A 15,525-nucleotide genomic window follows, 5' to 3' on the forward strand; every position below is an offset into this window, starting at 1 on the left:
TGCTAAACACTTGTAAAAGTTGATTAAAAGCAGTTTTATTTACTCCAGATATATCAGCATGCCTTACAGAAAGCACTGTCAGTCCAAGCTCCTGGATGCAGGAGTTGTAGCAGGACAGAAGAGCTGTCTCAGCACACACTGTTGACCTGAGACCATCAGTGGGAAGAGTCCAGATTAAAGAACCCATTTTATATTCTTCTAACAAGCAGAATGGAGTAACAGCAGGATTTTGTCACTTCCTTTGCAAATCTCTTCCAGCAGTGAACCAGTATAGAGCTTTTCCAGTAAATCCTGGCTTTTCTCATCAACCAAAACAAATACATAGTGTTACACCATGCAAAAATACACCAGAGGAGATTGCTCACCTGATCCATGGGTACAGTACTGTTTCTTCTGAAAGCTTTCTGCCAAGCCTGTAGTTTATAGCTGGAAATTCCACTTGGGATTGAAAAAAACAAAACCAAAACAGACCCTGAAACTTGGTATCTCTCTGTCCCTCTTGCTCCTTTAGTGATTATCCTGTGCAAGTTAAATCTCTGCATCTTTGCAGATCCCCCAAGTGTTTAATTGATGAGCAGATCCCCAGCCAGAACTGAATCTGTTTGCACAGTTTGTTCTGCATGCCTGGTAGTGCTGGAGCAGTAGGGCATTTTTTTTTTAATTTTTTTTTTTTTTTTTTTTTTTTACAAAATAAGTTTAGACCACACTGAGGCTGTTTCCCCCTTCCAGCTCTGCTAGAGTTTGACGTGCCTGTGATTCTGTTTCATCAGGTAAACCCTGACTATGAGGAAGATGACCTGGAGTGTCAATCCTCAGTAAGTATAGGCAAGAGTCTGATCTTGCCCCTGATTGAGGAGGGCTTGGCACAGGACCAGATATTTACCTGGCCAGTGCATAGATGGTCCCAGCTTTGCTGCTAGGGAAGAAACCATAAAACTCAGAATGATCTGAAGACTTTTAAGGCCTTTCCAGAGGAGTGGATTTTGAAAACTGGGTTAGGCTTTAGTCAAGAGCAATGCACGTGGAACAGAATTTATGTTACCTGGACACCCTCCCCTCTTTGTAGCATCTCTTTCTGTCTTTGTGTTTCTTACCCCTTTGCTTCTTTGAAACTCTCTCTTGAAGAGGTGTGACCAGCAATTTGCTCAAGGTGACACGGGATGTGCTGTGCCAGTCAGTTGTCCCACTCCTTGTTTAAGAGATGGATTCCCACTCATTGTTTTAGCTTTCCACAGGAAAGCCCCAGGATTAAGGGTCTAGAGAGCAAGAATGGCAGGGTGAGAATGATTTCAGTGCCATTCTTCTCCTTTTCCTGTGAAAGCAGGTCTGTGGTGTTTTCAGTAAGTGTCGTGGTGTCCAAGCCTGAGTGTGCTGATGCTTTGTACCAAGTGTCAAAGGGAAACTGTTGCTTCAGTAGTTGAAAAGAGATAAAACTGGAACATCACTTTCCATTGTGGGTTGCATTTTTTTTTAGTTGGACTTAGTCGTAGACTTACGCATCTTGCTTGGACATTTGTCCTGGAATATGGTGTTGGATAATTTGTTCCAGTATGAAGAACTACTCCTGGGGTTTTTAAAGATGCACTGTGATGCTTTGAAATACCATGAGGTGGAATTTTCCTCCTACAAGGATTTGTTCCAATATTCCTGCCATTAAGAGGCCAATCCTTACCCCCAGATATTGAGCTATTATCCTAATTGGTTTAGTGGTGGTACCTGGCAGCTAACACTGACCTTCTGACAGCTTGACTTCAGTAAACAGACTGGAAAAATGAAAAACAACAAAAAAAAACACCTTACAAAGTTATTGTGGGGAAGAGATTGCAACATCAAGCTATTTTGTTAACGTTTTAGAAACTGATCAGTGTTGAGGTCCTTCAGACATCCACCCTCCTGTGTAATTCCAACATCTCCCTCTGATGGGAAGTGCAGGAACTGGAGACACTCCAGAGCTGAGCTGCTTTTTCCCGGCTCTGTGACTTTGCCACTAGATGGCAAACCCAGCCCGCAGAGATGAGGATCAGGAGCAGATCCCTCAGTTCTGATGCAAAATGACTGCACTGTTTAGCTACCAACAGGTTGGTGTAGGCTGCTTTAGCCAGCTTTGTCCCTAGTCCAACTTTATCAAAATGGGAGCTGTCTGCAAGATGGGAGGTTTCTTGGCACAGCTCTGTGTTGTTTTTTTCTTCTTATACCTCAGTACAGGTATACCTGGGGTTAAAGGGGCAGGGGTGAGATGCCAGCTGGTACCAAGGGAACAGCTTTTGTCCAACTTGGGGGTGATGGTTTAGTTTTAGTTAAATTGCCCCATTTTCTACTTCCTGATTTTTGCCACGGTGTCAATAACTGACCAGTTGTCTCCTGGAATACAAACTGTGAGGACAGAGCAGCTGCAGAGATGGAGACAGCTGAAGCCTGGAGAATTCATTCCAAGTGAGCAAATTTCTTCTGGTGTAAAGGCTCCAGATGGACTCCATTCAGCTCATAGTTTCTTCTCCTGAAGGCACACTCCCAAGGTGTATTTCTGTTCCATACAGCTAACTGTTCCCATGTGCAAAATCAGACTTTAAATGTCACTGCTTTGCAGCCAAGTTCATTGAGTACAGAAGTGGTAATGAGAGCATCCTGAGGCATGATCAATGGCAGTACCTTGCCTGGATGTTTAAGGACTGCAGTCCTCACAGCATGGCTTTGAAGGGAAGATACTGGAGTCCTCACTGCTTGAACCCATCTTTCACTGGTGCCAAGAGCACAAGGGAGCTGACACTTGATCCCTTTGAAAAATTACACCTAGGATTTAGGTGTTTGTAGATGGACAGCTGAATCCTGCCTTGTGTCAGACACTTAGCAACTTTTTTTTTGTGGACTGGTGATACTGATAGTTCCCTAGAGAAGGTTTTAGAGAAAGCTGCAATTCCTTTTTTCCAGTTTAGCATTGTTTTTTCCAAACTTTGTCCTTCCATCTGAAAATCCAGAGTTTTACTCAGTTGGTGTTAGTATCTTTACTTTGTTAGTAGAGGCTGGTAATCTGCTAGCACCTTGGGAATAAAGATGCTGCTGATGCCATGTCCTTTGGAGTCTATCACTGTGTTTGAGTGCATCATGAGCTGATGTGTGAGCAGCAAGACAGCCAACCTCTGGGTTAGCTGCTGTTTCATTTGTCTGTGATGGATAGATGCTTGTCCTGGTTTTGTTGCTGAAGTTTGTTTCCCTCCAGGATGGTTGGTACCCAGTGCTGCTGGGTTTTCCAGTTGCAGGTCCCATAATGACTTGGTTAGACTGATAATTGTAGTACATCAAATACATCTCAAGAAGTAGTAGTGTCAGGGGTGGGGGGCTTGGCAGACATGGCTCATCTGAAGTTAGTCAGAGTTCCCAGAGCTCTAGGGGGGGGTAAATGGTCAGAGGATTTGGAGCCTCCCCTGGCACTATCTGCAAGACATAATTTCTGTGGTTTAGGATTTATTGTGATCCAGAAATATTCAGAAATTATTAACACCAGGGAATGTGAAGAAATGGTTGGCAAGATCAGCTACTTGTTGGTTTTATTGGTGTCCAGCTGACTGAACAGTACTTGGAATGGTTCAGAGTTCTGCCTGCAAATTACAGGAGACATCTGTCTAACATGGACAGGTGGGTCTGGAGGGCTTGGTCTGACTCTGTGCTGGGAATTCTTCCACAGCTGGACCCTGAGCAGGATGCCTCCAGAAGGGGCCTGCACAGTGCTCAGGAGAAGATGGCATATTCTCTGGTGTCTGTGCCTGAAGGAAATGATATCTCCTCCATCTTTGAGTTGGACCCCACCACTTTGAGAGGAGGAGACAGCCTTGTCCCCAGGTACAGCTAAGTGTATTGATGATTTTATTTTTTTTTTTTAAACTATTTCTTTAGGGTAAAGCTGCCTCTACTAATATTTTTATCTTTTGGAATGAAGAGTCTTCCTGAAACTAATATAGAAATCATTAGGCAAGTGCCTGAAACTTCACTTTACAATACTTTACAGTACTTTACAATAGAGTTGCAAGTAACAGAACCCCATTTTACAGATGGGAAGATGGAGATGTACTTCCTTGCCAGTGAAAAAACCTGAGATTAGAAGCCTTGTGCTCTAAAGTCACTCCCCTAACCTGTCTGTAAGACATTAGCTAGGATGTAACATCAAGTGGTCAATTAGTTCCCACTTCATACTCTATGGCTTACGTGCCCATTACTGCTATTATGGTGTCACTTGCCACTTCAAAGATGCTGTACTCTTCAAAGATACCCCATCTGCATTCAGGCTCTTTGTCCATTCCAATCCACTTTGTTTAGGCAGCTCTCCAAATGATCAGATACTCTGAACCTACTGGAAGTTCACATGACCACCAAAAGCCAGCATCTTGGAGTTCTAACAATGGGAAAAATTCCCATCTGGGAAATGGACTCATGATCTGAAATTTATTTCTTTCAGGAACTCTTATGTCAGACTCAGACACCTTTGCACTAACACCTGGGTTCATAGTACAAATATCCCAATTGACAAAGAAGAGGAGAAGCCTGTGATGCTCAAAGTAAGTCCTGTTTCTTCATACAAGCACATCCTTTGCTTCCTGTACCTACACAGGAGAAGTCCCAGTCCCCTGTGACTGCTGAGCTGTCAAACAGCCTCACAGCAATGAAGAGTACCTGGGCAAAATGTTTTATCTTGAATATTAGGTTCTCATAGTAGTTTGCTCTTACACTGTTGAATTTCTGCTCTGTAGCAGTCATCTTGAGGAGAATTCTCCCCATTGTTTACAGCAATGTTTTGCAATCTCTTCTGATGTTTCTCTGGGCTTTCACAGAGTGGTACTGTTCTCAAAGTCTGACTTCATCTACAGCCTCCTGCTGCCTAAGTGCAGCATGGCTTCTCTTCTCTTTTATTAGCACCAAGTATGTGAATCTCTACTTTGTTTTCTGCCTTTGGGTTTGCTGATAAGCTTCCTCTGGATTTCAGATTGGTACTTCTCCAATTAAAGAGGACAAAGAAGCTTTTGCTATAGTACCAGTTTCCCCTGCAGAGGTTCGGGACTTGGATTTTGCAAATGATGCAAGTAAGGTTTTAGGTTCCATTGCTGGCAAGCTGGAAAAGGGAACAATAACCCAGAATGAAAGGAGGTAAGGAAGAAAGAATTTGCTTCAGATAATATTGTTTCCTTTGCTCAGTAACTGTTTATTTGAAATTTTTATGTACACTATCTTCAGGAGAGGGATTTGATTTCCTACTTGATTAAGATTTAAAAAACCCCAAAGCTGATGTATTTCTTGTTGGTGTGTCCACAGTGGAGGTTCTCAAGCCCTCGTGTTGCTGTGAGAACTGCTGGTGTGAACTTGGAGCAATAATCCCCAGCATACTTTTCTTGAGGGGCTTTGCTAATCAAGTGTGGGAATTTATAATCTACCTTGTGAAGACTGAACTTATGACTTCTTGCAAATCCTCTGACAATGTCAGTGAAAAGTGCATGGCCACACAAAAGGAGCACAGAGGGGGCTGTGTAAAGCCAGGACCCACGTGCTCCTGTACCCAGTGTCTTTTCTTTTGGCCTTGGGAGAGGTTATCACCTGATTTTTTTATTTTTACTTTTTTTTCCTGGCAGCTTTAAGAACTGCCAAATAGAACTTGGTGAATGTAGCTGCCTTAAGGTGATATTGTTGTCTTACTGCTGCTGTTGTTTAGCTTAGACAGCAATGATGCAGTAAGAAGGAGCATTAGTTCCTAATTTTAAGTTGTCTACCAACCTGTGTGCTTTATCCAGCATCTGAGTCTCTACTTGGCCTTCTTCTTTCACTTAGCATTTTGAAATCTGTGTAAACTTACATTGACCTTGTTCTTTTAACAGATAGAATTTGTAGTCTTGCATTAACAACTTCTGGCTCTTCTGTTAGATCTGTTACCAAATTGTTGGAGGATTTGGTCTACTTTGTTACTGGTGGAACTAATTCTGGACAAGACGTTCTTGAAGTGGTATTTTCTAAACCTAATAGAGAGAGGCAAAAACTGATGAGAGAACAGAATATTCTAAAGCAGGTAGGCTGCATTTTTCACTGAACTCTGCCTACAAGAAGGGTTGCCAGAAAACAGAACCTAAAAGTAGAAAATCTGGCCAAACTATTGGTACTAAGAGACTCTTGGAGTTTCTAGATTTCAGCAGGCTCTTGGTGGTGGGCTGTAGGCATACCATTGCTAGAGGGGAAAAAAAAACCAGACAGAATACAGTGTTTTATAGAAGTGATAACAGTGTCTTCTGTCCAGGCTACTCTGGCCAAGAAAGAAACGTGGTAACTATGCTGCATTTCTGATGTAACTTTTAGAAATTTAAAAGCTGCTGAGACAGGGCTTTTGCACTAATTTTAGTCAGATGAAGGCAGTGTCTCATGGGATTTTTATCTGCTTTTTCTCACAAATCTCTAGATTTTCAAGCTGCTGCAGGCACCCTTTACAGACAGTGGGGATGGCCCCATGCTGCGGCTGGAGGAGCTGGGAGACCAGCGTCACGCTCCCTTCAGACACATCTGCAGGCTCTGCTACAGGGTGCTGAGGCACTCCCAGCAGGACTACAGGAAAAATCAGGTTTGAAACCTGCCTGTTGCTTTCAGTGGCTTTGCTGTGGTGGTACAGGCAGCAAAAGATTGTGGGGTTGCTTGGTTTTACTCCCTCTAGTATTTTTGGTCGTTCTCAGAGGCTGCCTGTGGTGTGATCAGTGCCTGTTCCTAGGAGAATTTAAAAAAAACCAGTGGAACTTTCAAATCCAGGAGAATTATAAACTTTTTTTCACTCTGGTTTACTACAAGCTCCATTGAAAGTGGCTTAAAGCTGTTCATTTTTCTGTTGTAATTGTTAAAAGCAAACTGATATCACATGGGGATTAATACCTTGGTGGTGTCTAGCCTGGGAGGGAGGGAAAGAGGTGTCAAGGTTATTGGACATCACTTTACTCTGAGAAGAACAACTTCACAGAGTCACAGATTGTTAGGGGCTGGAAGGGACCTTGAGAGATCATTGAGTCCAACTGCCCTGGTGTAGGTCAGATAGGATTTAAAATTTAAATCCAGTTTGCTTCTTGAGATGTCGATATTGACAAAGATCTTACTGTTTTCTGTTACTGAGCGTTGTCTTAAATTCTGAGAAATAATCCCACCGCCTGCCTTTCTTCCTTCCCTCTGTGTTTTGAAGGAATACATTGCAAAGCAGTTTGGGTTCATGCAGAAGCAGATTGGATATGATGTCTTGGCTGAGGACACCATTACAGCGCTGCTTCACAACAACCGCAAGCTCCTGGAGAAGCACATCACAGCTGCAGAGATTGACACTTTTGTTAGTCTTGTGAGGAAAAATAGGGAGCCCAGGTAAGATCTAAGGTTCTGAGTCTCCCATTGCCCTTCTTCTCTCGGCTCTGAGAAAAACCTGCACCTGCCAACTTGCTGGTAAGGAAGCACAGCTCGTTCACTTCTTTTTTTGGCACTCGCCATAATTCTCCCTCGGGCAGCAGTCTAGCTCTGCAATGGTAAGATGGAGTTCTCAGTGTTTTCTTTCTGAAATGTAGGTTGCTTCAGTCTAGATCTCAGCAGGGACTGATACCCTTTTGGCTCGTGTTTTCCAACAGGTTTTTGGATTACCTCTCAGATCTCTGCGTTTCCATGAACAAATCTATCCCAGTGACACAGGAGCTGATTTGTAAAGCGGTGCTGAACCCAGCCAATGCAGACATTCTCATTGAAACTAAGTGAGTTGATGCCTTTAAAGATGCTCTTCCTAGTGTGAAACAGAAGGAAGGTAATTCAAAGCTGCAAGCACTGCTGGCACCTCTAGGGAAAGCAGTTACGTATGTGTGGAGTCCTCTTCAAACACAGAGGGAAGGGGATGGATGGCAGCAGACGTCTGCCATATGCAGTCACAGACAGAAACCATTCAGATATCTCACATTTGCTCAAAGCAGACAGACTTTGCAGGAAAGGTGTGCAGGGTCCTCCCCTGGCCCTCAGCCTTTCCTCCATAAGCTGTCCCCACAAAGCACTTCTTGGGTGCCTGCTCCCCGAGCTCAGCCTGAAGCAAAGCAGAAGCTGAGGCATCTCTGCTCATTCATTTCTCCCTCTGTGGTTAGGATTGTGGCTTCCAGCATCATAGCAGGGACCAAATCCCAATTACCTTTCAAAAAGATGGGTTTATTTGATACGTGGAGTAGGGCACAGATATCATAATACTGTAAAAGGGAAGCAAGTCTTGGTCAAGTAGTACTGAAAAAACACAAGGGTGAGAGTATGCTATCACAGTTAATTCTCTTCATGAAGTCATAAGGACTTTGTTCTTTCTGCCAGCCCCTAAAATTTGCTCCATCCTTTATTTGTTCTGATAGTGTATCTTTTCTTGGCTATTCAATTTGCCTTTTTTTTAGATGTATGATCCTTTTTTTTGGCTGGAAAGCTGAAAGTCCCCAAAGCCTTTTTAGTTTAGTAGCTGATATATTTCTAATTATTCCACCATGTAAGCAGAAAGAAATTCTCAATAACTTGGAATTTATCCAATACAGAAGTAATTGATTTTTAGTTACTTTTGTTTACCAAATCCTTTCCTAGTCCATTGGATGATCTTTGAACCAGGTGTCCTATAAAGATGTTTTTGAAAGTCAGTCAGACATGCCTTTAATTCCCTTGTTTCTTTATCTTCCTTAACTGAATGGAGCTGAAATGTTGGTCTGGTAAAGGCAGGATGTAAAACTGACAGTATAATTCTAATCTAATGCATTTAAAAGTAAACCACATGTTTTATGTAGAAAACTGCTCCTGCTGAAAGAGTGAGATGCTCTGTTTCTGCTTTGCAGAGTTAAGGAATAAAATTTCTGTTTTCTGAACGCAGGTGAAATGATAAAATCAGTTCCTTCTCCAACAGCAGCACATTTCAGCAAGCGTCTTAAATGTTCTGAGAGATCTCCCTGGGTCTTGGCAAGGTGCAGTCTAACCTGACTTCCCTCTGGCAGGCTGGTCCTCTCTCGGTTCGAGTTTGAGGAAGTGTCAAGTGGAGAAAATGCCTTGGAAGTTGGAGAAGATGAGGAAGAAGTGTGGCTGTTCTGGAGAGACAGTAACAAGGAGATCCGCAGTAAGAGTATCCGAGAGCTGGCTCAGGATGCCAAGGAAGGGCAGAAGGAGGATCGGGATGTGCTCAGCTACTACAGGTTAACACCACTTGGCTGCCTGGCCAAGTCCATCAGGGCTGTGTGGAGAAGCCTCTGCTATACAGGCTGCAGTGGGTTTGGGAGAAAGGATCCTGGGTTTATGGACAGAGCAGCTGTGAGGGAGTGAGGATGGAGGCTCCTTGAAGTGAGAGCTAAATGCACAAAGCTGTTCATGGTGGGCAATCTGATTACCAGCATTAGCAAGGTTAAACTGATTTTCAAAGAAATGGTTGAGGCTTGGAGTGCACTGAATTTGCACAACACTTAATGGCTGTGTTTCTGTTTGGGTCCCTGATAAGTGAGTGCCAGGAGAAGGCTGGGTGTTAACCCCTCAGATGTATTCTGATGGTAGCTGGGGTGAACAGCTGCTTGTGATAAGAGCAGGATCTGAGCATGCAGATGTTCTGCTTTTGATTTTAAAGAAGTCACTGCTCTTTTCTCTGCTTTCTAAACTTCCCTCTAAGCTCAAAGACTTTACTGATCCTGTTGTTCTCAGCAGGACAATGTACAAAGTTATGAAAATGCCAGAAGGTGGGTTTGATTAATGTGCAGTGCTCTTTTGTAGGGCTCAGGGTCTGCTCTTAGCAGTGTCTAACATGAAGCAATCTTTCCAGATGACTTGACAAGACACCAAGTTCTTGGCATAGTGTAAGATCAGGTTTCAGCCCAGACCAAATTCTTGTGTCTGGGTTACAAACTCTTGAGAGCAGATTGATGGACTCAATTGTGGTGATGCAGGAAGTACAACTAGATTTTTTTTTTTTAATACCAACCTTATTTCCATTATCTCTTCCACTGAAATGGTTCATGCATTAGACTTCCTAAGACATGATTTTATTTGAGCCTATTGGAGGAGTGAGCTCAAAAGGAGAACTTCTGCATATATTTTAAAAAAAAAAAAGCTCTATAAATATACCTGCTTTCAAAATAGATTTTTCTTCCAGTTGCTTTTAAATAGAATTGATAGTGTTAATTATTTTGAGTCTGCATTATAGACACAAGGGTTTAGGATATGGTTTGGTCAAGTTCCCATAAGGAGTGCTGAGAGTGACAAGGAGTCTGTTTTCAATTAAATTTTAATTTCTGTAGGAAACTCCACAGTTGACACTGTTCAGCACAAGCCTGTATGCACACTCATAAGGGCTGGACATGGACTTAGTGACTGAAGGTTAATTATCAGTCTGAATGTGCATAACTTAAATGCCAGTTACTTGCTTTTAGTTTATGTACTGAAAAGCTTAGGAATTAGGTTCAGTTTTTCTCTACTAGTTCTTGTACTGAAGGGGAGCAGAGCTCAGTAGTTGTTTAATTAGGTACTTAATTCTTAATGATTCTGTAGTCCATTTGTGAGGTTGCTGCAGTGGCAGCTGTGTCTGCAGCACCAATATGAAGGGTTTGGTCTTCCACAGTATTTAGGCTGAGCTGCCTTAAGTGTCCTTTGGGTTCTTCTGTAGCTTTCATAAACAGCATTTCTTACTTCTGTGTGGTTAACAGGAAAATAGACTACTCCTTTTATTCTAGTCTTCCACTATGTTCTTTTTACTGTACATGTCACTTGATAAGTACTTTTTCCACTAAAACTATTTGCTATGTTACTGCAAAACACAAGATGCATTCTTTTAACACGTATAAGAGTAAATCAGTGCTATGCCCAGGGGACATTCTGGATTTTAAAGTGTAAGCTTTATGTATTTTTTTCCCCCCTAAAGATACCAGCTAAACCTCTTTGCTAGAATGTGCCTTGATCGACAGTACTTGGCCATCAATGAAATATCTGGGCAGCTGGATGTGGACCTCATCCTGCGGTGCATGTCTGATGAGAACTTGCCCTATGACCTGAGGGCATCTTTCTGCAGGCTGATGCTTCACATGCACGTTGATCGTGACCCCCAGGAACAAGTCACCCCAGTGAAGTATGCTCGTCTCTGGTCTGAAATACCTTCTGAGATTGCTATTGATGAGTAAGTACTTGCTGGAATGGTGTGGGAAAGGAAATTACAGCACTCTTGGTTTTTAAAACAAAGCCAGATCAATCCTACAGCTGGTATTTTTAATAGCATTTCTGTTTAAAAATAACTTTTAAAAAGCATTACAAATTTTTTTTTTTAACATTCAAACCCTGTGTTTCATTTGCCTGGAGTGGCTGCTGTTGAGAAGCTTTCTGAGAACAACCCAACCTTCCTGTATGTGCTCAGTGGGGGTTTGTGCCCAGAACACAGAGGGATGGGCTGTCTGGTTTGGGGGATGGGACCTGGCCCTGGGGAGGGAAAGCAAGGAAGAACTATTTGATTTTTCCTCCTGCCTTCCTTGATGAGAAAACAGACTCTTGAGGGCAGGTTGTCCATGTGGTTCACACAATCAAAAGCAAGAACAAAGGAACAGACACTGAAACAAGTGATGTGCTGGAGACACAGGTGTGTTCCTAAACCTAGTATGGAAACTATGGAATAGACTCTTGATTATGGTAAAAAGGCCATACAAACCCCCAGCTAGGCTGCAGACCTGATGTCTTGGCCATGGACTTGCATTAACTCTTTGTGGTACAACTAATTAAAATTTACAGCACTTCAGCTGTTCAGAACTCCGTTCTTTTTGTTAGAGAAAATGAACACTTATTTGTGTTAGGTGTTAGGAATCTGAGTCTTGTCAGTGTTAGTGCTGGTGTTTAGTGGTTTCTTCTTTTTCCTTCCCTTTCCTCCTTGCTAACTGAGTTTTCTTTGCTGAGAAGAGAGATCAGTGGCTCATGTTCAACTTCAGGTGCCAAAGCAGAAAACCAAATGGCTTCAGCTCTGGCAGAGGCTGAGCAGTGAGACGTGATCACAGAGACAAACAAAAGTAGTTAGTGGAAGGTGGTGAGGATTGGTTTTTTTCTTGGATACTCTCTGCGTACCCTGAGAAACAAATCTAGAATTTGTATTAAGAAAACTGATGTCTACTTTGCATATATGTTGGGTTTATTTGGAGGGAAACAGCATCCTCAGTCAGCATCTCTTGGCCACATCCGTTTGCCTCAGTGCTGTAAAGATCTTGTAATTGTTTCCACTAAAATAATAAGGGTTTCTTTTGTTATTTATTGGGACAAAATTATCTTTTTTTGTTTTCCTCAGAAGTTTTAAAATAGTGCAAAATGAGCATATGGGATAAAACAGCAAAAGCCAGGAAATTATGGTGTCAGCTTCCTGACTCTCTTGCTTGGATAGATTATTTAACTGTGTTTAACTTTACTTAGATTTTGACAAACCAATGAAAAACTGTGTCTGGAGAAGAGAGCCCTGTCAATTTGCATGCTAACTTTTGTGTTTTGTTTTGTTTTGTTTTTTCCTCTTCAGCTATGATAGCAGTGGAACTTCCAAAGATGAAATTAAGGAGAGATTTGCACAAACAATGGAATTTGTAGAGGAATATTTAAGAGATGTGGTGTGTCAGAGGTTCCCTTTCTCTGATAAGGAGAAAAATAAGCTCACTTTTGAGGTAGTTATCCAGTTCTGATTTTATGCTTGCTTTTATTTTTGGGGTAATGTTGGTACTTTTTCCAATACCAGATAGACTGACAAGTAATTAATGATTGCTGAGCCTCAGCAGCCTCTTGCTTTCCACTGTGCTTTTTCTCCCCATGCAACAACACCACTGAAGTTTGTGAGAGTTTGCAATGCTGGTTCATGAAATACAATTACTGAATGTGAGCTTCTGTCTCAGATTTGCAGCAGCCCTGTTTACCTTTTGTGCTGTCATTGTTATTGCAAAGTCAATCTCTGCTGGAATACATATTCTGGAAAACTAAATAATATTTCTGCATGCACAGAGAGTCTCTAGAGTTTACAGGATTACTCAGGAAGGAAACAATACAGTGTCCTTTGACTTACTGACCTATTAAAATAGTCTGTGCAAAGAAAATGTAATAATATTCCCTAAATAACCATTAATTTAAGATGTGAGATTTAAAAAAGATAATGATTTGAGGGAATGTACTTCAGCTAATGGGGCTCTGTTAAATGTTTGCACTATATGTGCAATTCTTATGGGTGAATCTTGAAGCAGTGCATGTGGAGGGCTTGTGGGGAAATTCTGTAACTTGGTAAGAGTAAGGTAGAACCATAAAAAGCATCTGGATGTTCCCTCTAGTCTTGGCCTCTGTTGCCTTTTCTGAAATGAAAATAATATGGTATGATTTTGTAGCTATAGAGTATCAGTTGAATGTGCAAACTCTTACTCCAGGCACTGCAGTGTTTGTAGGCAAATAGAAACCTTTCTGATAAAATGCAGAACTGGAGATTCATGTGCAGTTATCAGGTATCATGGTAGGAACAGGACTCATAGCCAGGCTCTTGATCTGCTCACTGTGTTAAGACAACTTGACTGTGACAGCTAAATGAGTAATATTAATGGGGCTTATTATTATTTTGGTAGGTTGTCAACTTAGCCAGAAATCTGATATATTTTGGTTTCTACAACTTCTGTGACCTCCTCAGACTAACCAAAATCCTCCTTGCTATATTAGACTGTGTGCACATCACTACCATCTTCCCTATTACCAAGATGGCAAAAGGCGAGGAAAGTAAAGGTAAGGCTGGAAAACTCCTGGCAGAACAGAGCAGTCCCTGGGAGTTTCTTGTTCATCTCCAAATCTCCATGTGGGTTTGAAATGTTGTACTTTTTCTGTCTGTGGCTTGGCTGTACAGCAGAGTAATGCCTAGGATGAGAGAGGGAGAGGGCAGCTTTTTCCTTTTCCCTTTTTCCCTTTTTCCCTTTTTCCCTTTTCCCTTTTTCCCTTTTTCCCTTTTTCCCTTTTTCCCTTTTTCCCTTTTTCCCTTTTTCCCTTTTTCCCTTTTTCCCTTTTTCCCTTTTCCCTTTTTCCCTTTTTCCCTTTTTCCCTTTTTCCCTTTTTCCCTTTTTCCCTTTTCCCCTTTTCCCCTTTTCCCCTTTTCCCCTTTTCCCTTCCCTTTTCCCCTTTCCCCTTTTCCCCTTTTCCCCTTTCCCCTTTTCCCTTTCCCCTTTCCCCTTTTCCCCTTTTCCCCTTTTCCCCTTTTCCCCTTTCCCCTTTTCCCCTTTTCCCCTTTTCCCCTTTTCCCCTTTTCCCCTTTTCCCCTTTTCCCCTTTTCCCCTTTTCCCCTTTTCCCCTTTTCCCCTTTTCCCCTTTTCCCCTTTTCCCCTTTTCCCCTTTTCCCCTTTTCCCTTTTTCCCTTTTCCCTCCCCCTCCTTCTTTTCTCTTTTTTCCTCTTTCTTTTTCTTAAAGCAGTGCTTCTCTTGCCTTCCCTCTGTTCCAGGAATTCAGGTGCCCACCTGGCATTGTTTAATGTTAAGACAATTTCCCTTCATAGGCTGTGGAGGGGCCCTGCCCTGTTAATGCAGTCCCATTACACCAACATAACCTTCCCTGTTTGCCTGCCTCTCTGAAGGGAGCAATGTGATGAGATCAATCCATGGAGTTGGGGAGCTGATGACCCAGGTGGTGCTCAGAGGTGGTGGGTTCCTGCCCATGACTCCACTTGCTGCTGCTCCTGAGGGCAATGTCAAGCAGAGTGAACCAGAGAAAGAGGACATCCTGGTCATGGACACAAAGCTGAAGATCATCGAGATACTCCAGGTAGTAGCAACACAAAGTAGAGCAGCATCCTGTGCTGCCTGGGGTCTGAGCTTGGATCTGACAATGTGATGCCTTCACTGAAGCAGTTTTATAGAAATGAGTTTGCAGGAGACATCTGCATACTGACCAGGGATCTGTAAATATCTGCCTTGCTGAAGAGCTCATTTTTCACCTCTACTGCCTTAGCTGTGACTCCTGGTCTGCAGGGCTGCATTGTTAGTGCCCCAGGGAAGGGAAAGATACTTGACTTTTCCTCATACATCCATCAGCCAGAAGCGTGTTCACATTTGCCAGCCTTACTGTCTCTTTTCCCTCTGACATTTCTCACTTGTCCACTCCAAAGTCTTGCAAAGCAACAAGTTTTATCCCTTTTTCACTGCACTGCCTGGATCTAGAAGTTGCTGCAAACTTTTTGCCCTGAAATTCCTCTTCCCCCCCTGAGTGGAGGAGCCCCCTTTCTGCTCAGCAGCTTCCTGGGTGAGTTCCCAGAGGGCAGAAAGCTGCAGAAGCCTTGTAGGCTGAAGGGATGCTGAGCAGCAGGAGAGCCCTTCTGTGCCTGTGCCCCCAGGGGAGGCTTTGCTCAGAGCTGGGGGGGAGGTTATGCCCTTCCCCTCAGCAGCAGATGCAGCACCAAGGGGAAGCTTGATTCACTTCCTTCCATGGCTAATTTTAGTCTGAAACTGGGACTTCTCCTATGGCCTGGCATGTGCAATGGGATCTTTTACTGTGCCAGTATTCCCCCTCTTACCACGG

At 42.8% G+C, this 15,525-nt stretch overlaps 1 protein-coding gene across 3 annotated transcripts in view; it reads left to right on the plus strand.

Moving 5' to 3' along the window:
- Positions 1-15,525, plus strand: part of ITPR1 (inositol 1,4,5-trisphosphate receptor type 1) — a 163,504-nt gene that overhangs the window by 52,947 nt on the left and 95,032 nt on the right. For 2 of the 3 annotated variants that reach the window (XM_030458159.1, XM_030458158.1), the window contains exons 11-23: positions 771-815; positions 3,683-3,837; positions 4,451-4,550; positions 4,976-5,136; positions 5,905-6,046; positions 6,431-6,589; positions 7,193-7,365; positions 7,623-7,742; positions 8,994-9,188; positions 10,898-11,149; positions 12,518-12,659; positions 13,596-13,749; positions 14,585-14,772. In XM_030458159.1, coding sequence (XP_030314019.1) covers positions 771-815; positions 3,683-3,837; positions 4,451-4,550; positions 4,976-5,136; positions 5,905-6,046; positions 6,431-6,589; positions 7,193-7,365; positions 7,623-7,742; positions 8,994-9,188; positions 10,898-11,149; positions 12,518-12,659; positions 13,596-13,749; positions 14,585-14,772 — 1,986 coding nt within the window. The remainder of the gene's footprint in view (positions 1-770; positions 816-3,682; positions 3,838-4,450; positions 4,551-4,975; positions 5,137-5,904; positions 6,047-6,430; positions 6,590-7,192; positions 7,366-7,622; positions 7,743-8,993; positions 9,189-10,897; positions 11,150-12,517; positions 12,660-13,595; positions 13,750-14,584; positions 14,773-15,525) is intronic. The other variant, XM_030458161.1, reaches the window with a different exon arrangement.

This window comes from Calypte anna, chromosome 12 (genome assembly GCF_003957555.1).
Source record: "Calypte anna isolate BGI_N300 chromosome 12, bCalAnn1_v1.p, whole genome shotgun sequence".
Classification (NCBI taxonomy): domain Eukaryota; kingdom Metazoa; phylum Chordata; class Aves; order Apodiformes; family Trochilidae; genus Calypte; species Calypte anna.